A 25,452-nucleotide genomic window follows, 5' to 3' on the forward strand; every position below is an offset into this window, starting at 1 on the left:
CTTGGGATTAGTTGTCAAAGCGGACCGCAGGCTCCCATGAGCCGTGGCAAATGCCGGGATAACGCAAGGAAGATGATGATGTGTTCTAGGTACATATATAAGATCGGTTTTCTTTAATTTTAAGTAGATTTTTTTTATATTTAAAATGTGTTTTTAGGGTTTCGTAGTTAACTAGGAACCCTTATAGTTTCGCCATGTCTGTCTGTCTGTCCCTCCGTCCGTCCGCAGATAATCTCAGTGACCGTTAGAACTAGAGAGCTGAAATTTGGTACCAATATGTATATCAGTCACGCCGACAAAGTGCAAAAATAAAAAGTGGAAAAAATGTTTTATTAGGGTACCCCCCTACACGTAAAGTAGGAAGTGTTTTGTTTTTTTTTTTCATTTCAACCCTAACGTGTGATTTATTGTTGGATAGGTATTTAACAATGAATTACTGAAATCGTTTTTTGATAATATTAATATTTTCGGGAATAATCGCTCCTAAAGGAAAAAAAAGTGTATCCCCCCCCTCTAACTTTTTAACCATATATTTAAAAAATCACAAAAGTAGAACTTTATAAACTTTCTAGGAAAACTGTTTTGAACTTGATAGGTTCTGTAGTTTTTGAAAAATATGGAAAACTACGGAACCCTAAACTGAGCGTGGCCCGACACGCTCTCGGCCGGTTTTTAAATATTATGTTGTTTTAATTGCATGAAGCACAGGAAGGTCCACATCTATGTATTAGTTTTTTGTAAGGAAATACAACTCTACGCTACGCCTACCTGCTTTAATTGACTGGTGACACACTGAGACAGTGGATGCGCCAGAGTATAAAAGAGTGATTACCATCTCTTGTCAAAGATCTTGTTGAGACGAATCAAACGAACCCAAACACGAAATGGTTTCAAGACCTGGTCGTGGAATACTCTTGACTACCTTCCAGCTTCATCATCAGATCCTGGGTACCATCTCTTGTCAAAGATCTTGTTGAGACGAATCAAACGAGCCCAAACACAGAAGAGTTTCAAGACCTGGTTGTTGAATACTCTTGACTACCTTCCGGTTTCACCATCAGATCCTGGGTACCATCTCTTGTCAAAGATCTTGTTGAGACGAACCAAACGAGCCCAAACACGGAGTGGTTTCAAGACCTGGTTGATGAATTCTCTTGACTACCTTCCAGCTTCATCATCAGATCCTGGGTACCATCTCTTGTCAAAGATCTTGTTGAGACGAACCAAACGAGCCCAAACACGGAGTGGTTTCAAGACCTGGTTGATGAATTCTCTTGACTACCTTCCAGCTTCATCATCAGATCCTGGGTACCATCTCTTGTCAAAGATCTTGTTGAGACGAACCAAACGAGCCCAAACACGGAGTGGTTTCAAGACCTGGTTGATGAATTCTGTTGACTACCTTCCGGCTTCATCATCAGATCCTGGGTACCATCACCTCTTGTCAAAGATCTTGTTGAGGCAAATCAAACGAGCCCAAACACGAAATGGTTTCAAGACCTGGTTGATGAGAACTCATGACTACCTGCCGGCTTCATCATCAGATCCTGGGTACCATCACCTCTTATCAAAGATCTTGTTGAGGCAAATCAAACGAGCCCAAACACGAAATGGTTTCAAGATCTAGTTGATGAGAACTTATGACTACCATCTGACTTCATCATCAGATCCTGAGTACCATCTATTGTCAAAGATTGTTGAGACGAGTCAGTAACCTAAAATGATATTCAATAATAAATAATACTTACTAAAAATATTAGTCAAGTTAATTAGCTAGTTACCAAAGTCGTCAACCCAAGGATCAAAGTTTTCGGTCGCAGTATACATGCAACAGTACAGCCAAACACGCACACAAGTGCGGTTTTGGACACGGCGGGTGCCGCACACAATGACAAAATAACTTCGCGATCGTGGAGCCGCGTGCGGAGCAGATTAGCAAACGTCCTGCCTCTACAAGCTCTGCCGCGGTACTGACATCGCAAGCGCGCGTAACCGGTAATAAGGAGGCATTTTTAAAAAATCGTCAAAAATATTAAATTCCAATTAATAGAAAACTTTTGCATGAAATCTGTTTAAGTAAGCGTTGCAGATTATTTTTATATTAAAACTACTTGAAAAACACGTAAGTTTTCGAAGAAATTGACACTTATTCTGAGGTGATTTCTGAAACAAATTGGATTCATCATATCCTCATTTACTCTATTCTAAAGCCTTATAACAAAGAAGTAGTCTCAGAAGATTGTAGTACAGGATATACATAATACAAATTTACCACTTGAAGCATTCAAAACTATCCAAATTTTACAAATTAGACGGACTAAGTCAGCACTTTTCGCGGGTTTTCCTAAACATGCACCAGAAAAAAAATCATAATTAATTAAGTGAGTTAGTTTTTAAAAATCCAGTCTCACAACATGTAAGTTAAGAAGATGTCCTAATCGAATCCTGAACTTAATAAGTCTTTTAGATGACGGAAAGTGTAGCATTTTGCCGACTAAAACTATCAATTTTACATTATTACGACGTTTTCGTTGAATGCCCTCTTAATGTCAGAATTTGGTAGACCTTCTTTAACAGTATACTTTTTACAAGCTTTTATTCAACTTGCCTTGTTAGTATGTTAGTGTGCGTCAAAACATAAAAGCAAAATTTGACCCACTTCCCGATTTCCGATTGAGCTGAAATTTTGCACACATATGTAAATCACGTGACAATGCTATATTATGGTATCATGGAGCTGGATGGAGCAGAAAGGTGGTCATAGGAACTTTATTATGAAACGTCGTATCCCCATCGAGTAAGGGGTTTTTAGAAACGTCTCGGAGAGCAGTAGATGACTGTTGAAAGAAAGGTACAGTCGGCGATAAGAGCTTGTGCCAAAAATGTTTTTTTTTTTGTAAAAAAAAACATATTTCTTTTAACCTGTGGTGGAGTTGTGTGCAGGTATACAGATCCTGGAGGTGACCGGGTAATAGCAGGACGCCACGGGTTTCTTGACCACTTGACCTGCGGAATATCATAACACATAAAATAACCTAACCACAAAATTATAACTTTGAAAAAACTCCCGACATGGTGGACTGATTCTCATGAAACATGGCTAAGAACACTCCCGACTTATTCAGCTTTCAGAAAAAAAAAAACTAAATCCAAATCGGTTCATCAGTCTCACACACACAGTCAGACAGACAGACACGTCAAACTTATAACACCCCGTGGTTTTTGCGTCGGGGGTTTAAAATCACCTGGACGAGTGGGGAAAAGGCGTCAGTGGGACGTATGACGCAGTGGGCTCTCGAAAAATTTAAGCCTGACCAGCGTGCGTAGCCGAATGCACAAGCGCTGACGAAACGAAACGCTCGTAGATATCTATCTCTATCGCTCTTGCGTATTGGCAGCCAGACTACCTTTCGCGGCGTTTAGTTTCCGTTTCGCGTCGTAGAAATGCCATTTGGCTACGGGGCCTGTTCTAGGTCTGGACCATTTAGGTGGTTACCATGAAGCGCTAAAGCAGTTCAGTTTAGGTTGAGAGAGAGAGTGACGCAGCTTTATAACTGCTATAGCTGTGACAGAAGGCTAAGAGTAGGGAGTGTTCGCGAGCACAGCGCCATCTAGCGGACCTCCCAAGAAGAGGACGAGTTCCACACGCGGCCGCGCGGGGGCGCGGCGACAGCCTCTTCCACTTTACCATCCTCTACGACACAGTACACAAGCCGCTCTCGCGATGTTTTGCAATTTTATATAGAATCGCCATTACATTCAAATAATGTTAAATTTCATTTAATTAAGTACAATAAAAATCAATTAAAAAAACCAAAAATAAGAAGAAATTATTAAAGAGTACCTGCCTGCTGTTCCTGTAATACCTATTAGTCGCCAACGCCCCAACAGGGAGCCTAGCGTTATTTGCCTATGGTTTATTTAAGGTTAAGGTCCTAAATTTGGGTTTTCTCTAGGTCTGGAACCACGCCTCGGATAATGGCGATCAAATATATGAAAGAAGTGCGTTCCTACGCACACAGTCTAAGCTCATGTGAACGCGTACCATGCTTGTGTGAGTGACAGGTCGACTGGCCGCGGTGACAGGCGACAACTGTGAGACGAGAGCGGGGGGGCGGTGGGGGGGGGGGGGGGGGGGGGGGGGGGGGCACTTTCAGCGGGGAACGGGAGTGGCCGTTAGGCTTGTGTAGTACATGTACTAATAGTACAAAAGACACAATTCCCTGCACTGTACTAGACCGAACTACTCCCAAACGATTCTGCTATTTAGTACATTCACACACGCGCAACAGAATGAGAGCGAAAGGAGAGAAGTGACAATGACAGCAAAGCGATCCGTGTGATCCGACCGCAACCGAAATATAACCGACTGACTCGGACCGAGAGCGCGCAAAAACGTCCGATCAGCTCTCGGCTAGTACGAGCGAACGTTACTTACGCCAATCCACAATTTGTCTCTCGCTCTCTCGGTGTACTACTGTCCTAAATGTACTAAAAGAACGAGCTAGTAAACTTCGGAGATCGTACTAGTTGGGAGCGATCTTTTCAGTGAACGAGCAGGCACAACTCTAGCCCCCATACCGTACGATAGTACTCTTTATTATACTGTGCTGCAACACCTGGTCTGTGAGGAAACGTTATAAATACCAGCAGACTCGTTCCAGCAGGTCCTCTTCATCATCTGTCTCATATTGGAGTCAGTGTAGAACTCCCCTCGGTTGCTGATGTTGCTTTTGAATATCGATACCACTTCCTTCCCCAGGTCTGTGCTGTAAACAAGAGTTGTAACTTGAGCTGGCTGAAGCTATATGACCTACTGTCTCAATTGCAAGAAGACATGCAATGATGAAAACAATAGGGAACTTGACTTAAGTTAAAATATAGTTATTTGTTTTACAAGGGGGCAAAGTAGTTGTTTAACCGCACGTGCCGATATTGATACCCGAGCAAGCGAAAGATTCCAATATTGAACCGCGAGCGTAGCGAGTGGTTCAAAAAGTGGAATCTTGAGCGTTGCGAGGGTATCAAGGCACGAAGGTTAAACAAACTTTGCCACCGAGTGAAACACAAAATTTTTCACCACACCAACACGAACAAAATACTGACTATAAAACATCAAAATAAATGAAATCCATCAATTTATTCAATATTTATGATTCAAAATCATCATTTATAGGTAAAATCTAGCAGCAAGATTAAGACATCGAGTCAAAGTTTGTATGAAATTACTTTGCCCCCTTGTGGATAAAATGCAATTTTGCAATCTGTTTTCGAATAGCAAAGAAAGCCTTTACCAGTTGGTGTGGTGAAAAATATTTTTCCCCTCACTAGCTCGGAAACACGTGTTTTGTCCTTTAATACCAGCGGGTAAAAACGTATTTTATCCACTAGTGGGTAAAGTAATTTGATCTTGAATATAAAGTCAAATTAGCTGCTTTAAAATTGATAAAAGTAGGTGAATCTAGTAATAAAGATGATTTACGACCTGTGGAACTACTCGAAGCAGTATGATAAACGCATTTTTTGCGTTGAAGTTTCCTCGCTACCAGTGAGGGGAAAAGTTTTGTGTTCAACTCGGGTGCAAATGTATTTTACTTCTCGTGTGCTAAAAAACTCGCAAGTTCAGGATTCTGTTTTCGAACCACTCGCTTCGCTCGTGGTTCAACTCTAGAATCCTTTCACTTGCTCGTTTTTCAATTCCACACTCGGCGTTAAAATACAACTTTGCCCCCTTGTATAACAAATAACTATTATACCATGCACGAAATAAAGCATCAGTTCATTATAAGAAAAACATGGACCGAAGTTATTTTTAAATCCAATTTCTATTTAATAACTCAGGTAGAAATATATAAAGTAACTGAGTTGACCGTGACGTCACTCAATTCAATTTCATATAAATTCCATATTGGCAAGTCGTTCAAATTCGTTTTGACAGTTCTTAAAAAGAAGCTGATTTGACTAGGAGCCTATTATGCATTTTTGACATGGATGCAGCTGTAGTTTGGCCTGAAAAACGTTTCCGATGGGAATTGGTCTTACTTATCTATCTCTGAGGGAAGATCACGATACAGTCTAAAAGACTATTTCATTGGATTGGCTTATTTTAGGACCTAAAAAATTCTAAAGAACAGTCACGTTAAGTATATTGGCCTATTGTAGGGGTAGTGGCCTTCTGGCCATCTTACCAGATTTCAGAGAACGGATTCTATAATGGATTGTATGGCCTTGAAAACGTACCCAATAGGAATTGGGCCAACAACCCAGTCCAACTCAAGATAATCCTCTCCACGATATAGTCGCAGGGTCTGTGAAGCCCAGCTGGAGAAGCGTTGGTGGATCTCCTTGACCAGTGGACCGCGATTCGCGTTGTATGAAGCCTTTTCTGAGATCTGGGGAATAGAACAACTAGTTTATATCTTCGCTGGAACAATAGAAACAGGGGCAATATAATATCCATACTAATATTGGGTTGGTAAGAAAGTAATGAGCGATCGATTGAATTCCACATAAAATTTTTGAGAGAGTTATAGAATCTTCTATGGTCGAAAGTATAAAAAGGGCGAGTCGCACAGTTTCTCGTCAGTCATTCACTAGCTGTCGCCGCGCTAATATAAGGAAGAAAATGGACGAATTAAAAGTGCATGTAAGGCATTGCTTACTATATGAATTTCAGTCTGGCCATTCAGCCGCCGAAGCAGTGCGTAATATATGTCAGCGTGTTGCTCCTGAAGTTGTGTCTGAGGCCACGGCGAAACGATGGTTTCAGCGGTTTCGTAGTGGCGACTTTTCATTATCAGATCAACCTAAGTCTGGTCGACCGGTGAAGATTGATGTAGCCAAATTAAAAACCTTAATTGAAGGAGATCCGAGGCTAACGAGTCGTACTCTTGCTACCGAGTTAGGCTGCTCTCATGTCACCATAGAAACACATTTACACGAGTTGGGAAAAAACTACAAATACAGTGTTTGGATACCGCACGAACTTGATAGAGATCAACTAAACCGCCGTGCCGATATTTTCGCTTTTCGCCGCACATTCAACTGGTGGGACCATCTTATTACTGGAGATGAAAAATGGGTCTTATATATAAATCACACACGCAAACGTCAGTGGCTAGCTCCAAACGAAAAAGGAATAGAGGCACTAAAAACAGAGCCTCACCCGAAAAAAGTTATGCTGTCCGTTTGGTGAGATATTCATGGTATTATTCACTGGGAACTCCTACCAAGTGGAATGACTGTTACCGCATCAGTATACTGTATAATCAGCTTGAAAATTTAAACCAAAAAATCTGTCAGAATCGTCCACAGCATGCTAAAGTTTTTTTCTTACACGACAATGCTCGCCCACACATTGCAAAAGTGACTCGGCTAAAGCTATTGGAGCTAGGTTGGAAAGTGATACCTCATCCACCGTACTCTCCAGACTTGGCACCTACGGATTACGCATTGTTTAGATCGCTAAGCAATGCCTTGAATGAAAAAAAGTTCGATGATCAAGCCCATCTACGACAGTACATAGCTGAGTTTTTTGAATCTAAACCTAAGAACTTCTTCGCCGATGCTATTCATTCTTTACCAGAACGATGGAGACAAGTAGTAGATAACGAAGGCCGTTATATTTTTGATAAATGATTAAAATAATAAATTAAATAAAAATTACAATATTGGTTATGATTCGCTCATTACTTTCTTACCAACCCAATATTATAAATGGGAAAGTGTGTGTGTCTGTATGTTTGTCTGTCCTTCACGTCAAAACGGACCGACGAATTGTCGTGATTTTTTAAGTAAAGTTAGTTGAAGAGATGGAGAGTGACATAGGCTACTTTTTGTCTCTTTCTAACGCGAGCGAAGCCGCGGACAAAAGTTAGTACGATATATAACCTAACCACAAAATTAAAATTTTGAAAAAACCCCCGACCGCGACATAGTAGACCGATTTTCATGAAACATGGCTAAGAACACTCCCGACTAACTCAGCTTTCAGACAAAAAAAAACTTAAATCTAAATCGGTTCATCCGTTCGGAAGCTACGATATCACAGACAGACACACACACAGACAGACAAACAGACAGACAGACACGTCAAACTTATAACACCCCGTCGTTTTTGCGTCGGGGGTTAATAATTATTAGCTATTACCAGCGACTTCGCTCGCTTAATTCTAAAATTGCAGACTGCTCCATATAAACTTCCACCTCCCATTTTAGAGAAGTGGGGGGTTAGAGAGAGACAAAAAGTAACCTAAGTCACTCTCCATCCCTTCAACTATCTCCACTTAAAAAATAACGTCAAATCGTCGCTCCGTTTTGCCGTGAAAGACGGACAAATAAACAGACACACACGCTTTCCCATTTATAATATTAATAAGTATGGATTTTTTATCTTATCTTACCGGGCGCTAGTCAGGCCTGAAACTAAATGCCCCCGACTGCAAACTGCCCCTGGTCTGTCCGTAGTAATAGAAGCAGTTCTTATTATCTTATATTATACTAGCTTTTTCCCGCGGCTTCGCTCGCGTTAGAAAGAGACAAAAAGTAGCCTATGTCACTCTCCATTCCTTGAACTATCTCCACCTAAAAAATCACGTCGATTCGTCGCTCCGTTTTGCCGTGAAAGACGGACAAACAAACAGACACACACACTTTCCCATTTATAATATTAGTATGGACTATCGTGTGCACGGGTTTTCGCAAATAAACTCGGCTACGTGAGCCACATGCGAGCACATCAACATAAATAACAAAGGAGTTGAAAACAGTCACCATGGTCGGATACGGCCGGGAGAGATATATATGTACTATCTTAACTTATCTTATCTTATTTTATCATACTTACAGGGACTGGCCGCTGGACAGGCCTGAAGCTATACGCCCCCGACTGTAAACTCCCCCTGGTCTGTCCGTAGTAGAAGCAGTTCTTATTATCTTATATTATATTATCTTAACTTATCTTATATGATCTTATCTTATTGTATCTTATCTTATCTTACTCACAGGGACTGGCCGCTGGTCAGGCCTGAAGCTATACCCGACTGGAAATCTCCGTGGTCTGCCCGTAGTTGAACAACTTCTTATCTTATCTTATGTTATCTTATCTTATCATACTTACAGGGACTGGGCGCTGGTCAGGCCTGAAGCTGTACGCCCCCGACTGTAAACTGCCCCTGGTTTGTCCGTAGTAGAAGAAATTCTGTGTGATGAGCACCTTCGCGCCGCTCACGTGATATATGGACTCAAGCAGGCCCGTCTCCTTGTTCACGGTCACTTTTAGATACTGTTGGTAAATAAAAAAAAAAATACTTATTAGTGCACATGAGATAACTTCAACCTTACCACAAGTTTGACCGTGACGCATTCGCTACTGTGGCGTATATACGGTATATATGTAGATATCGTCACTACTTTTAAAAAAACTTGTATCTTCGTCTGTCAATGAAAAGAAAATTGTAGTAAGTATGTATGGAATGCATATACTTACTGCGTTTTAACTTTGAGGAACAGCGTGAGATACGAGATTTTTTAAAAGTAGTGACGATATGTACCTATTTCAATATCTGGGCGACCGAGCTTCGCTCGGTTCTAATTTATTATATCACGTCTGTAGATAAAAAAAACTTATAAATACAAAAAAAAACTTAATTTCTGGCCGGGATTCGAAACCCTGACACCTGCGATCTGTCTGCGAACATTAGACCGACCTCGTACGAGAGCTAAGTACGTGGGCCGCCGCGCGGGCGGCGAAATTGACGACCGTATTATGGACTATAGGCTTCCCAGCACGTGCATGTAACATTACTAGTATAATACATATTCTGTAATTAATGTAATTATAGTTGTAATTAGTTTAATTATTCGGTGTATTGGCTTAAGCTGTGATGCCGTGTAAATTATTTGAAATAAATATAAATATTTTACGTTTACTAACGCGAAAAACAAACGCATGAAAAGCGCTAATTTTCCGATGAATAGTAAGGAAGAATTTCACATAAACAATCCATAATATATAACCTACCTTGTGGCGTGGATACGAAAAATTTAGTACTGATTTATCTTATTCTTGATTTAATCAAGTCTTTAGCGGTGAAAAGGTTAATAACCTAACCACAAAATTAAAATTTTGAAAAAACCCCCGACCGCGACCTAGTGGACCGATTTTCATGAAACATGACTAAGAACACCCGACTAACTCAGCTTTCAGACAAAAAAAACTAAATGAAAATCGGTTCATCCATTCGGGAGCTCGATGCCACAGACAGACACACACACACAGACAGACAGACAGACACGTCAAACTTATAACACCCCGTCGTTTTTGCGTCGGGGGTTAAAAATATTTCACCTCATTAGATATTTGCGTGAATAACTCGGCATCGGGGTCTAACTTCTTATTCTTCATGTAGTCCAAATCGCCCTGAAAAAAAAAATAGTTATTTGTTTTACAAATGTTGATACCGAAGCAAGTGAAAGATTCCAATATTGAACCGCGAGCGTAGCGAGTGGTTCAAAAAGTGGAATCTTGAGCGTTACGAGGGTTCCAAGGCACGAAGGTTAAACAAACTTTGCCACCGAATGAAACACAACAATTTCCACCACACCAACACGAACAAATATTAAGTCTAAATAATCAAACTAAATTAAACTCATCGATTTATGAAATAAAACTATGGAAACGGATTAAATCGCGTATAATGAATTTAAAATACATCCCGACGTTTCGAACTCTTTACAGCGTTTGTGGTCAACGGGTGACTGAGGAAAAATTAAAATGTGCAAAAGCTACCCACATACAAGAAATATTAACGAACCATGACCACAAATAATATAGATTTCTAAGGCAGGTTCACACACTATTAATAAAGCTAGTTATACAATATTCAAAAAATTTACCATTATTATGTTAAAAAATAATTAACCAATTAATCTACACAAAATTGACAAAGAACAAACTGCAAATGTCCAACACCATACAACACAAATGCCTCACAGCCTTCGTCGTGCTTGTTCCATTATCAGATGTACTACTGGATCCCAAGCCGGTGGTAAAGTAAAGCCATCCTCTCTATTAAAGTTTGGATATTTTTTGATCTCAATGGCCTCTCGCAACATTCTGGGTATATATCGCTTCTCCTTAGCAGGAACCAGAGGCTTGTCACTTTATAGCATCATCGATTTATTCAATATTTATCATTCAAAATCATCATTTATAAGTAAATCTACTTTAAAAAAAACTTGTATCTTCGTCTGTCAATGAAAATAAATTTGTAGTAAGTATGTATGGAATGCATATAGACTTACTGCGTTTTAACTTTGAGGAGCAGCGTGAGATACGAGATTTTTTCAAAGTAGTGACGAAATTCTACCAGCCATCTTAAGACATCAAGTTAAAATTTGTATGAAACTATTTTGAACTCTTGTGGATAAAATGCAATTTTGCTATCTGTTTTCGAATAACAAAGAGAGCCTTTTTTATCAGTTGGTGTGGTGAAAATAGATAAATAGTATCTTAAAAAAATTTTCAGTTTTCAGATTTTTCCCTCCACGGTGTACATAATAAGTCTACTTTGATGCCAAATATCAAGTTTTTTATGCCACCAGGGGTCCATTTCTCAAAACGGAAAACTACAAGGTTACAAGCGGAAGTCTCTTTCCAACTTGTCATATTAGACATTGACAACCGCTTGTAAATTTTATATAGAAATGGGATCCCGGAAGTTGGGTAGGTTTTTGACCTAAAGTCTTAGTTTGACCCTGTGTGGTATAGGGTTAGAATTTCACCATCCTTCTCCCGTGGGTGTAGAAAGACCACAAGCCTAAGTGCGTTTTCACATTATCCGATCCGATATCGGATGTAGGACCGATATCCCATACATTACGAGTCGAATTTAACGGAAAACAAAAAAAACACGGTGTAGTTTAGAATAAATACCAGCGGATCCTTAATAGCTGTGACGTAGAACGATGAGTAGCCAAGAGGTGGAACGTTCTCCGCTTCGAATATCAGCTCGTGATTGGTGGTGGCGGTGCGACCCGGAAGGTTGCTGACCCCTGGAGACAGTGGACTCAGCTGGTACTCCAACTCCTGAAGACCTAGACTAGTGTAAAGATAAATACCAATGTATTCTGGCTGTAACGTAGCAGGATATACTCGTGAGTAGCGAAGAGAACTTTTTCCGCTTCGAAGATTAAGTCATCTTGTCTGCTTGGTCATCGCTAAATCCTTAAAATCAATGGACTATAGTTTAGAATAAATACCAGTGGATCCTTAATAGCTGTGACGTAGAACGATGAGTAGCCAAGTGGTGGAACCTTCTCCGCTTCGAAAATCAGCTCGTGGTTGGTGGTGGCGGTGCGACCCGGAAGGTTGCTGACCCCTGGAGACAGTGGGTTGAGCTGGTACTCCAACTCTTGAAGACCTAGACTAGTGTAAAGATAAATACCAATGTATTCTGGCTGTAACGTAGCAGGATATACTCGTGAGTAGCGAAGAGAACTTTTCCGCTTCGAAGATTAAGTCATCTTGTCTGCTTGGTCATCGCTAAATCCTAAAATCAATGGACTATAGTTTAGAATAAATACCAGTGGGTCCTTGATAGCTGTGACGTAGAACGATGAGTAGCCAAGAGGTGGAACGTTCTCCGCTTCGAATATCAGCTCGTGATTGGTGGTGGCGGTGCGACCCGGAAGGTTGCTGACCCCTGGAGACAGTGGGTTGAGCTGGTACTCCAACTCTTCGTCTAAGAACAATATATATAAAATATAAATATGGAAAAAAAATGTATATAAGTACATTGCATTTGTGTTAAAATAGTACATTAGTGCAGTGCAGAGGCCGGGAAAATGAAGATTTCCGGCCAAGTGGGTACCCGACAGGGATACGGCTGGGAATCCGTTTTTATGCCGAGGTATGGTGCTTTTCTCGAACATGCATTGAATTTACCTAATAAAAAGTTTGCGCGACTAAACTAACTTTTTCTACGAAAATTTAAATAGCTGTAGCTCCAAAATCGTGCGTCGTAGCAGAAAAAAAATCAAATTACTTTACCCACTAGTGGATAAAATGCATTTTTACCCGCTGGTATTAAAGTCCAAAACACGTGTTTCCGAGCTAGTGAAGAGAAAATAACTATTGTAATTACCTAGATAGATAGATAGATATATTCTTTATTCATACCCACAACATACATGGCATTGACAATTTAACATCCAAAAAAAAAAAAAAAAAAACAAAAAACAGTAAAAGAGTTACATGCAAACTTAACTAGTAACATTATTTTAACTAATACCTATGCCATGCATCGTGGCAGAGAAAAGGCGCTGACTCAGCGTCGTGATGCGGCAAGCCACATCGCTGGTATTCTGCCAGTACCTTAATATAAAATGTGCAACGCTTTTGCGAACAGTTTATACAAGAAAAACTAACGTGCTAGTTGTGTGCAGTGTGTGTGTGTGTGTGTGCGTGTGTGTGTGTGTGTGTGTGTGTGTGTGTGTGTGTGTGTGTGTTATAGATAGGTGTTGAAAGAGTGTTTCTGTGCGTTTAGGCTTTATTTTAAGGCATATATTATTGGACAGATGTAAGTGATTAATTGATTAAATACGTATTAGTGACCAGAGATGGAGACAAAGAGAGAGAGTTAAGGGTAAATTCGGTTCAACCTTGCTGTTTTTGTTTATTAAAAAGTTAATTTTTGTATTTTATTTTGAAATTTGCTTTATTTTTTAACATACGAATTGGTGGTGGTATGTTATTCCAACATTTAGTTGCGCGGTACCGAAAACTCCCCTTGAAAGCGGCAGATCGATGTTGGGGAACCTGTAATACTATCGCTCTGGAAGCTCGCATTTGGTGATGAATACTACTTTTTGAAAACCATAAGAGTTTATTATATAAATAAGACGGCTGCTTGGTTTGAATTGTATCGAAGAGCAGACAATAGGACCTAGGTAATAGTTCTAAAGCTACTCCTCAGCCCGGGGAGCTACGGAAGACCAGCGCTGTGGTGTTCATATCATAGTATTACGCTGAGTAGCGTCCTTTTGCTGCCACTTCACAGGCGCCCATGTTTATTTTACAATCCATCACCATCTATTTTTTAACCCCCGACGCAAAAACGACGGGGTGTTATAAGTTTGACGTGTCTGTCTGTCTGTCTGTCTGTCTGTCTGTGTGTGTGTCTGTCTATGGCATCGTAGCTCCCGAATGGATGAACCGATTTAAATTTAGTTTTTTTTTTGTCTGAAAGCTTAGTCGAAAGTGTTCTTAGCCATGTTTCATGAAAATCGGTGTACTATGTCGCGGTCGGGGGTTTTTCCAAAATTTTAATTTTGTGTTTTTCTTTGTGTAACATGTTGTTTTAGGTGTAATCAGTATTTAGTGCTTTAAATGGAGAGTAAGTTATTTCTTGCAATGTGTAATGGTTTATACAATAAATGATTTTTCCCCTCACTAGCTCGGAAACACGTGTTTTGTCCTTTAATACCAGCGGGTAAAAACGCATTTTATCCACTAGTGGGTAAAGTAATTTGACCTTGAATAAAGCCAAATTAACTGCTTTAAAATTGATAAAAGTAGGTGAATCTAGTAATAAAGATGATTTACCACCTGTGGAACTACTGGAAGCAGTGATAAACGCATTTTTTGCGTTGTAGTTTCCTCGCTATAGTGAGGGGAAAAGTTTTGTGTTACACTCGGGTGCAAATGTATTTTACTTCTCGTGTGTTAAAAAACTCACAAGTTCAGGATTTTATTCTCGAACCACTGGCTTCGCTCGTGGTTCAACTATAGAATCCTTTCACTTGCTCGTTTTTCAATTCCACACTCGGCGTTAAAATACAACTTTGCCCCCTTGTATAATAAATAACTATTATCTTTTCCCCTCACTAGCTCGGAAACACGTGTTTTGTCCTTTAATACCAGCGGGTAAAAACGCATTTTATCCACTAGTGGGTAAAATAATTTGACCTTGAATAAAGTCAAATTACCTGCTTTAAAGTTGATAAAAAGTAGGTGAATCTAGTAATAAAGATGATTTACCACCTATGGAACTACTGGAAGCAGTGATAAACGCATTTTTTGCGTTGTAGTTTCCTCGCTATAGTGAGGGGAAAAGTTTTGTGTTACACTCGGGTGCAAATGTATTTTACTTCTCGTGTGTTAAAAAACTCACAAGTTCAGGATTTTATTCTCGAACCACTCGCTTCGCTCGTGGTTCAACTATAGAATCCTTTCACTTGCTCGTTTTTCAATTCCACACTCGGCGTTAAAATACAACTTTGCCCCCTTGTAACAAATAACTATTATCTTTATCTTATCTTTATCAAAGTTACGTACCGTAAGCGTTTCTGATGACGTAGTGTAGCGCTATCGCCGGTAGACGGACATAATGGTATGTTTTCACACTCTGTGGGTTGTACACCAGGAGGAGAAGGCTGCTTTGCGTCTCGACGAACTGGGGACAATCGGAACCCTCCTTGGAACTTGTACACTCCTTTTTAGGGTTCCGTAGTCAACTAGGAACCCTTATAGTTTCGCCATGTCTGTCTGTCCGTCCGTCCGTCCGTCCGCGGATAATCTCAGTAACTGTTAGCACTAGAAAGCTGAAATTTGGTACCAATATGTATATCAATCACGCCAGCAAAGTGCAAAAATAAAAAATGGAAAAAAATGTTTTATTAAGGTACCCCCCCTACATGTAAAGTGGGGGCTGATATTTTTTTTCATTCCAACCCCAACGTGTGATATATTGTTGGATAGGTATTAAAAAAGGAATAAGGGTTTACTAAGATCGTTTTTTGATAATATTAATATTTTCGGAAATAATCGTACCTAAAGGAAAAAAAAGTGCGTCCCCCCCTCTAACTTTTGAACCATATGTTTAAAAAATATGAAAAAAATCACAAAAGTAGAATTTTATAAATACTTTCTAGGAAAATTGTTTTGAACTTGATAGGTTCAGTAGTTTTTGAGAAAAATACGGAAAACTACGGAACCCTACACTGAGCGTGGCCCGACACGCTCTTGGCAGGTTTTTTCCTGTGTACTTAACACAGCAAAAGGGAATGTACAGGTTTCTAATGGGGTGGCAACGCGCATGTGACACCATTTGCCATCGACGTAGTATAAAAAAAAATCGGGTTGACAATAATTGCATGATTCCGTTTTAAAATAGACAATTAGTTACCTTAAATTCCATTACATAGTTAAACATAACAGGTCGACCTAATAAAAGCGTGTTAATACTTAATAACCACAAAATTAAAATTTTGAAAAAACCCCGACCGCGACATAGTAGACACACACACAGACAGACAGACAGATACGTCAAACTTATAACACTCCATCGTTTTTGTGTCGGGGGACGTTATCTACACCGTGTTTTTTATTGCTTTCCGTTAAATTCGACACGTCGTCAGGTTCGTTATCAGGAACCACCCTGTATATCACTTTTAGTTAAATTCGCCAAAAAATTTTTTTCATCATTTTCATACCTATATAAAAAATTAATTAATTAGTGTGAGAGACCCTTAAGAATAATATTCAAGTTAGTGTCAAGTAATTGACGGCACATGTTAAAAAACAAATAACATTAGGAAGTGGTAAAGGCTGTCACACACATGTTCAGTAATTACATTATTTTTTTTAATAATTCGATAACCGTAAGAGTTAAGAGACTAGTTTCTTAGAAAAATATTGTATTTCAACTAAAGAATCTCCCCTTAGTCCGTTTTCACACTATCCGATCCGATATCGGATGTCGGAAGGTTTTCAAAAGAAAAAAATCAAAGATGGCGGCGCAAATATATTGGCTATCGGTCCGACATCCGATATCGGATCGGATAATGTGAAAACGCACTTAGAGTTAACGGAATTCAATAAAAACAGGGTGTATATGGCCACAACCCGACCAGCAGGTTGTCCGAAATCTCAGCAAAGTTCACGAGTGCTCACCACGCGGGTTCTTGGTAGCGAAAGAGTTAATCCATACTATTGTCCGTCTTTCACGGCAAAACGGAGCGACGAATTGACGTGATTTTTTATGTGAAGATAGTTGAAGGGATGGAGAGTGACATAGGCTACTTTTTGTCTCTTTCTAACGCGAGCGAAGCCGCGGGTAAGAGCTAGTTAAACCCCCGACGCAAAAACGAAGGGGTGTTATAAGTTTGACGTGTCTGTCGGTCTGTGTGTGTGTCTGTCTGTGCCATCGTAGCTCCCGAACGGATAAACCGATTTAGATTTAGTTTTTTTTGTCTGAAAGCTGAGTTAGTCGAGAGTGTTCTTAGCCATGTTTCATGAAAATCGGTCTACTATGTCGCAATCGGGGGTTTTTTTCAAAATTTTAATTTTGTGGTTTTTTTTTTTTTTTTTCTTTATTGGAGAAACAAACTGGAATACATAAAACATAACATTCGAGTAAGTATAGGTAAACATACATCTACCCCCTTAAAAGTTTTCACTAAAACATATGGGTTATAAAATACTTAAGGTTAGGTTATTTAGAAATAACTTAAAGGACGTACCACACACTGGCTGACGTTCATTTGATGGCACGTGTTGAACTGTTGGTTGCTCTTGGACCGGCGGGTCCCGCCCCACGTGGGGGTCAGGTAGCTGGAAATATTGTCTTCTCAATGAGATATTTGTAGAGTGGTAGTGTATGAGCCGGACAGATTGTCACCACTTCGACAAGTGTAGAAAGAATAAGTTTGCAAAAAAAAAAAAAACATTTTTGGCACAAGCTATTATCGCCGACTGTACCTTTCTTTCAACAGTCATCTACTGCTCTCCGAGACGTTTCTAAAAACCTCTTACTCGATGGGGACACGACGTTTCATAACAGGGTTCCTATGACCACCTTTCTGCTCCATCATCAGATCAGCTCCATGATACCATAATATTGCATTGTCACGTGATTTACATATGTGTGCAAAATTTCAGCTCAATCGGAAACCGAGAAGTGGGTCAAATTTAGCTTCTACGTTTTCACACACTAACAAGGCAAGTTGAATAAAAGCTTGTAAGAAGAGAATTAGTGTATTGTGCAACAAGGGGAGGAAGTTGAGTATTACTAACGAGAGTAAGTTAAATCGCGACGGCTTGCCGGAGCGATTTAAAGACTCGACTTAGTAATATTCATACTCCCCGCGATACACACAATGTTTTTCATCACACTCGCAATGTAAAAAATATGTAAGTAAATAGATGTAAAAAGTTCAGTGCGGTACAAGAAATTTCATTATCCCCTTAGGAGAACGATTTTTCTATAACTCACGCTCCGCCTGCGTGCAACAGCACATTTAAAGTGCGGGTGTGATGAAAAAATAATACTACTTATGCTCACCTTAATAATGTAGAGACTTTCTTCATACACACGACGAAGGCCTCAGTCAGAGTTTTCACAAAATCATTCGCCACATGCTGCTGACTCGTGCCTGAAAATAATACATAAACACACGTATTTCCTAAAGGGGTAGGCAGAGCACATGGCAATTATAAAATTTCAGATCGCTGTTGGCTATTAAGGAGTTGGGAGAAAATGAAATTTTTAACATTGCAGTGACAAATTGCTATCCCATCCTAGCACCACACTTGAACCCATAACCTACAGTCGACTGCAGTTAATACATAAATTTCGTATCACTAGTACAGCCAGCGTCAAAGTAGCGGATCAAATAACGCTTCTGAAGTAACTGAAATAAGTAACGTGTTTGAGAAATAATTATTTGTTATACAAGGGGGCAAAGTTGTATTTTAACGTCGAGTGTGGAATTGAAAAACGAGCAAGTGAAAGGATTCTATAGTTGAACCACAAGCGAAGCGAGTGGTTCGAGAATAGAATCCTGAACTTGCGAGTTTTTTGACACACGAGAAGTAAAATACATTTGCACCCGAGTGTAACACAAAACTTTTCCCCTCACTATAGCGAGGAAACTACAACGCAAAAAAATGCGTTTATCACTGCTTCCAGTAGTTCCACAGGTGGTAAATCATATTAATTACTGGATTCACCTACTTTTATCAATTTTAAAGCAGTTAATTTGACTTTATTCAAGGTCAAATTACTTTACCCACTAGTGGATAAAATGCGTTTTTACCCGCTAGTATTAAAGGACAAAACACGTGTTTCCGAGTTAGTGAGGGGAAAAGATTATTAATTGTAGTGTACTTAAAAGACACAGTCGCGATACTCTCTTCTCAGCGGTGGGGCCTCAATTTACGTGTACGAAATGCGGACGTGCTTGTCGCTCCCGGATAGGTCTATATAGTCACACGAGGCGTTGTCTCTCGCATTCAGACGCTGCTTAAATCATCTGTCAAGATGTAAGAGGCCTTATGATGTACTTATACGAATAACGAAACTTCAGAAATGTACATAAGTAACACACATATTGCAATAAATTTTATTATAAAGGTGAACAACAGGCGACCTTAACGGTAAAGAGCGGTCTCTTCCAGAAAACCTTTAGGTTGAAGGAGCAAAAACAAGCATGTGTATGTTAGAGTCTAACCTGTGATGGCATCATGGTGCATCATGAGGCCAAGAGCGTGTCTCAACAGATGCAGTTCGTACGAATCTCCCATGCGAGCGAGGACCGTCAGCTGCTTCGCTACCTGTAAGCAAACTTATATTTATAAACTGAAATAGATACCATACACTAAAGAAAAACCGGCCAAGAGCGTGTCGGGCCACGCTCAGTGTAGGGTTCCGTAGTTTTCCGTATTTTTCTCAAAAACTACTGAACGTCCAATCTCTTAACCAGCTGAGCTACGGGATCTTATGAAAAACATTGGAATATTTCCATTCCTTCTTCTTGTTTACTCGTAATAAAGAATCGCCTTACGGAAATATTTTATACAATCGACAATAGGTAGAGATTTCTCATACCAGTGCTGCAGATTTGTTTATAAATGAATATATAAATAACATTGTCAGTATGAGATTGCAATCATCACAGTTGTATGGTTTTACAATTCCGCCCACCAAAGTCAACGATACAATTAATTGTGCTTATCATACCATATTTTAAGAAGTTTTACGGTGTAGGTTTATTAAAACTAGTGTCTACGCCACGCGATTTGATTCCAAAGCGAACCCCAGGCTCTCATGAGCAGCGGAAAATACCGAAAATATAGAAGCCAATAATATTTTTTCATCACATATGCTGTTTAAGTTCATTGCGTCTACGTGTACTGAAGAATAATGTACTATTCTATTCCCAAGGGACTGGATTTAGTTTTAAAAATTAATACAATCCGTACAATACTTCAGGCACCAGGCAAAGGATGTTTCAATCAGCCAAGGATTTTTTTTTTCACAACTAAAATTTGACTATTAAGCTATAAAAAAATATTATACGTTATGAAAAATGCATTTTATTTATGTTTTACCATTATTTCAGTGTGTTTTACATTTATTTTGTAAATTTCACGTAGATAAATCGTTATAATTTGCAATCTGGCAGGAAATTGTGACAGCCATTTCGATTTGCGCTTGACTGCGTTGCCGTAGCAACGAGCAGTACAACACCGCCATTCATTGAAGATTTTGCCTTATGATTTTTTTTTTCTGTGTTTTCTCTCAAATGTGATGAAAAATATTATATGTAACTCCAGCCTGCGGCTGCCGCGAGTTATTAACACTGGTTGACAAAATCCCCCTTACCTCCCTTGTTGCACAATATACTATTATTTAATGTAATAAATATTGTACTAACCTGAAGAAAAGCGTGCGTTTTCCTCGTCAGGTACTTGATGCTGGGTCGAGAAGTGTAGAATCCTGTCCAATAGGTGCTTGAGTCACTGCCGTATGGTAGGTGATCGCCCTGACAGCAAAAATTACAAAAAAAAATAAACTATGTAAAATTTAAAACCATATACATACAACTGAGAATTATCACAAGTATTGCCATACTTGTGATAATGCTAACATGAGAAGTACTTGAGTAGCTATAGCTAACCTTTTCAGTATAAATGGCTTTGTCCCTCCTTCCATTCAAGTACAGCGCCTTCAGGTAACAAGATGGCGTCGAATAGAATATGTTTATGTCCGACATGTTGGCTGGATGCGTGTTCACATGACTGGAGAAAAACAAACTATTGTATATTTATTTTTCTTTTATGAAGAAAATATTAAATATACCTTACATGCTTAACATTGTTCACAAGGCTAAGCCTGCAACCAATTAATAATACAAGTCCCGTTAAATTTGGTGGGCGGAATGTTAAACTCATACAACTGCGAAGATTGTAAAAGTCTCATATTATTAGCAATATAGCATAATGAGTTTGTTTACGTTTAAGTGAAATTACCCTCCATTGTTACCTTAATGTTGTTTTGTTCGTAATATTCGTACTACTTGTTGACTTTTGTACTTGACTTTAACGGGCGGAATGTTAAAACCATACCACCGAAAAGAATGTAAAAGTCTTATACTTCTTAAGCTAGTCCATGATCATGAACCAATTAGCAGCGCTCTGATATGTAAAATCACCACCCATTGTCACCATAATGTTATCGGGATCGTAGCATTTTTACTACTTGTTCCATTGACTTTGGTGGGCGGAATGTTAAAACCGTACAACCGAGAAGAATGTAAAAGTCTCATACTAACTTTATAAGCTTATCCATGCTCATGAACCAATTGGCAGCGCTCTGGTAGGTGAAATCTCCGCCCATGGTCACCATAATGTTGTCGTGTTCGTAGTATTTCGCTTGATGTTCGATTTGGGCTATAAAGTCGTTCACCTGCGAAATATGTAATACGATAAGTTCGTATTGGTTTTAACCCGCGACGCAAAAAAGACGAGGTGTTATAAGTTTGACGTGTCTGTCTGTGTGTGTGTGTCTGTCTGTGGCATCGTAGCGCCCGAACGGATGAACCGATTTAGATTTTGTTTTTTTTTTGTCTGAAAGCTGAATTAGTCGGGAGTGTTCTTAGCCATGTTTCATGAAAATCGGTCCACTATATAGGGGCTTTTTCAAAATTTTAATTTTGTATGGTGGTTATTGTTACTGTAGACCAGGCGGGCAAGCACGATATTGTGATAAAGCTTGTCGCGTCTCTGCGTTTTTTCATTATTTGTAAGTTTGAAAGGAGCGTACCGACGCGCGATATCACACTAGCGTGCTTGCCCGCCAGGGATCCAAAGTGCGCCTCAATGGAGTCGCAAGCCGGCGTAGATAAAAAAATGGAACCCTCGCTTTAGAGAATAACCACAAAATTAAAATTTTGAAAAAACCCCCGACCGCGTCATAGTAGACCGATTTTCATGAAACATGGCTAAGAACACTCCCGACTAACTCAGCATTCAGACAAAAAAAAACTAAATCTAAATCGGTTCATCCGTTCGGGAGCTACGATGCCACAGACAGACACACACACAGACAGACAGACAGACAGACACGTCAAACTTATAACACCCCTTCGTTTTTGCGTCGGGGGTTAAAAACAGCACTGATCAACTTGCGTCACTGTCAGGAGTATACAGGTCTGATTATAAGTGGCCACGATAGCCTACGGACGTACCCGTTTATCCGCGTTGTACGCCTTGCAGTCGGGATCATCGATGATCGGTTCCTCGTTGCACAAGAAGTCGAAACAGAAGCCGTCGGGCGCGTTGTATAGGTTGTATAGCGTGTGCGTCATTATGTCCGACATCTTGCCTAGGAAGGAATATTGAGTTACTATAGACCGTCCACCAAATCTTGTCACTAGAAAAAGGCGGCAAATTTGAAAAATCGCGGGCTAGCAACACTAGTTTTGAAAATCGGTGGAAATTCGCATGTCATTTGTATCTTATCTGTGGAAACCTCCTACCTACCAAAAAAAGAAAAATAACTAGCACATATCCGTCCCTTTTTAATACATTATCTAATTCGTAAGGAAGGAGCGAGCCCCTTGAAAAAAAAATATCTGTGGCTGTTCGACGTACATTGCTGGTTTTCGTTCGTTTCATAGGGATACCATACTTTAGTTTGATATACATTGCTACTGCCAAAATTTGGTTGACAGGCTATAATAAGATCGATCGATACCAAGACCAACATAATATAAAATGTAGATTTATGTGTATTTATTCTTGAATTTCATATGTATATAACATTTTGGTAGTAGCACCGCCTACAATATCTCTGCTTTGCCTAAAGGTTAACTGGTAGAGGATGCTGTTTGGCAGGGATAACTTTTCAGGGTTTTCATTAAGGTCATCAGACGGTCATCTATAGAAAGGCTAGGTAAGGTTGGCAATCTTGAAAAGTTACGCGGTTCTAGACCCAAATTATACATACATACATACAATCACGCCTGTATCCCATGAAGGGGTAGGCAGAGCACATGAAACTACTCAAGTTTCAGTGCCACTCTTGGCAAATAAGGGATTGAAAGAAAACGAAACTGTGACATTGCAGTGACAGGTTGCCAGCCTCTCGCCTACGCCATAATTAACCCATATCCCACAGTCGCCTTCTACGACACCCACGGGAAGAAAGGGAGTGGTGAAATTCTTAACCCAAACCCAAATTATGACTAACGAAAATGTGGACAAACGATACATTATGATTATGACTTAAGACTTTATGGGAACCAATAGAGACCCGCAGGTTCGTCATAATTATATAGTCGTTGTAATAACTTTATTGAAAAAATAACATATAGAACCATTTTGCTTTTCTCCAGTAGGTACACATTAGTTAGTTCATATAATACTTACAGTCAGCAGCAGAAGTTCCGTAGCGGGAAAGGTGTTCACAATGATCCTAACACGCTCTTATTGTCTTAAAAATAAGATCGTGTCAAGTTCATTTTGAACACCTATTGCCCGCTACGCAACTTCTGCTGCTGACTGTACATAAAACTTGCATCTGTAGAAGTATGCAGCGTATTTATTTCGCACATCACAGCACAGGGTGCGTAACCGAATGGCACTAACGCTCACGAAACGCTCACGAAACGAAACGCTCGTAGATATCTATCTCTATCGCTTGTGCGTATAGGCGCGACAGAGCCAGACTAACTTGCGCGGCGTTTCGTTTTCGGCCATTCGGCTACGCACGCAGTACAGACAATACAATACAATACAATTATTTATTAATAACAAAAAAGTTACAGGTCGTACCTAAAGTTAAACAGTAGGAAAATATTTTTAATTAAGTAGTATTAATTAATTTCATCATAAGATCAGATTATAATTTTAAATTAAAACTGAAATAAATTACACATATGAAAGAAAAACTGACCAAGGCCTCTAGTGCATGAGGCTGGAATCGAACCAACGTACTCTGCAATCGCGGCAGACTCGGCCACCCAGGTCACAGTTTCTTAAGTCGAAATTATCTCTCACGTGAGTAATTTACAAGGACTAAATCTTGCGCCACTAAATCTTTTTTAAAACTGCACAAGTTAAAATATTTTCATTAGAAGATAAGTTAATTTATGTCAATTAGAATTAATGATAGTTTTGTAGGTGAGAATGAGTGTATTGATAATATTTACCTAAAACATCGCTCCCCCTCCACATGAACTCCATTCTTTCTTCCTCCAACATGGCCTCTCTTTCTTTGTGGTTCACTCTACCTGCAGAATTAAAACAAAGTACTTAAGTATAGTTGTTATAGGTTCAATTGTATAAGTACCTAAGGTCCGGCGGGGCAACAGTAACTGCGGGGAATTGTAACTAATCGAAATATCTTCCACATTTTACATTATTTACTGTACTCGTATGTTCCGTATGTCCAGATAGCGTATAAGCTCTTTCATCATTTCACCGTAGGTGGTGTTGATAGACCTAATGATCTCTGATCTACACGACCGTGTAGTTTTCGACGAAATTGTTAGTATGTGCGTGAGAGACAGCCTCTCAAACATTCCATAAAAAATATGGTTTTAATGTGATTTAACATTTTTTTCTACAGTTAGTTGTAATAATTATGAACTATTTTATGTTTGTATGTCCTTCAATCTTCTGATTTTCATGTTTTAATAGTTTTTGAGCGATAGTTTAATTTGCCCCGCTCAAATTTCGACTATTTCGTAGTCTTAAAAACACAGCTTAAAAATCAACAACACTAGTGATGTGCTCGATTCGAGGTTTTGTATCGATATTAATACCTCATTGCCACGAAAATGCCACGAGTTACCGATGTGTAGACTTTATTTCTTCGGATGTCTTACCTATGAAGAGTCCATCGTAGCCCATTTGAGCCAGGAGCGATGCATGTTCCCTGGTATGGCCGTAGGTGTCGATTTGCCAGGCTGCCTTCGGCTTGCCGCAGGGGCCGAGGGTGTCGTTCATCTTTCTGTTAAACAAAAATTTCAAACAAATAATGTATCTGGTAGTCACAAACATCGGAAAGCACCTCTAGAGTCGCCATCTATTAAATTAAATCTGAGCGGGCAAAGTGCTCATAAACATCGGAAAGCGCCTCTATTTTATTGAAGTGAAACTTCTAA

At 39.5% G+C, this 25,452-nt stretch overlaps 1 protein-coding gene across 1 annotated transcript in view; it reads right to left on the reverse strand.

The window, feature by feature from the left end:
• The window catches only part of LOC125240212 (lysosomal alpha-mannosidase-like), a 53,953-nt gene that overhangs the window by 19,086 nt on the left and 9,415 nt on the right, over nucleotides 1–25,452 (reverse strand). The window contains exons 5-20 of the mRNA XM_048148035.1: nucleotides 25,174–25,298; nucleotides 24,496–24,576; nucleotides 22,531–22,667; nucleotides 21,616–21,749; nucleotides 20,962–21,082; nucleotides 20,719–20,826; nucleotides 19,513–19,615; nucleotides 18,345–18,435; nucleotides 17,524–17,614; nucleotides 15,338–15,455; nucleotides 12,586–12,743; nucleotides 10,349–10,420; nucleotides 9,119–9,283; nucleotides 6,241–6,392; nucleotides 4,648–4,769; nucleotides 2,923–3,006 (exon numbers count right to left, since the gene is read on the reverse strand). Coding sequence (XP_048003992.1) covers nucleotides 2,923–3,006; nucleotides 4,648–4,769; nucleotides 6,241–6,392; nucleotides 9,119–9,283; nucleotides 10,349–10,420; nucleotides 12,586–12,743; nucleotides 15,338–15,455; nucleotides 17,524–17,614; nucleotides 18,345–18,435; nucleotides 19,513–19,615; nucleotides 20,719–20,826; nucleotides 20,962–21,082; nucleotides 21,616–21,749; nucleotides 22,531–22,667; nucleotides 24,496–24,576; nucleotides 25,174–25,298 — 1,862 coding nt within the window. The remainder of the gene's footprint in view (nucleotides 1–2,922; nucleotides 3,007–4,647; nucleotides 4,770–6,240; nucleotides 6,393–9,118; nucleotides 9,284–10,348; nucleotides 10,421–12,585; nucleotides 12,744–15,337; nucleotides 15,456–17,523; nucleotides 17,615–18,344; nucleotides 18,436–19,512; nucleotides 19,616–20,718; nucleotides 20,827–20,961; nucleotides 21,083–21,615; nucleotides 21,750–22,530; nucleotides 22,668–24,495; nucleotides 24,577–25,173; nucleotides 25,299–25,452) is intronic.

Source organism: Leguminivora glycinivorella, chromosome 27, assembly GCF_023078275.1.
Source record: "Leguminivora glycinivorella isolate SPB_JAAS2020 chromosome 27, LegGlyc_1.1, whole genome shotgun sequence".
Classification (NCBI taxonomy): domain Eukaryota; kingdom Metazoa; phylum Arthropoda; class Insecta; order Lepidoptera; family Tortricidae; genus Leguminivora; species Leguminivora glycinivorella.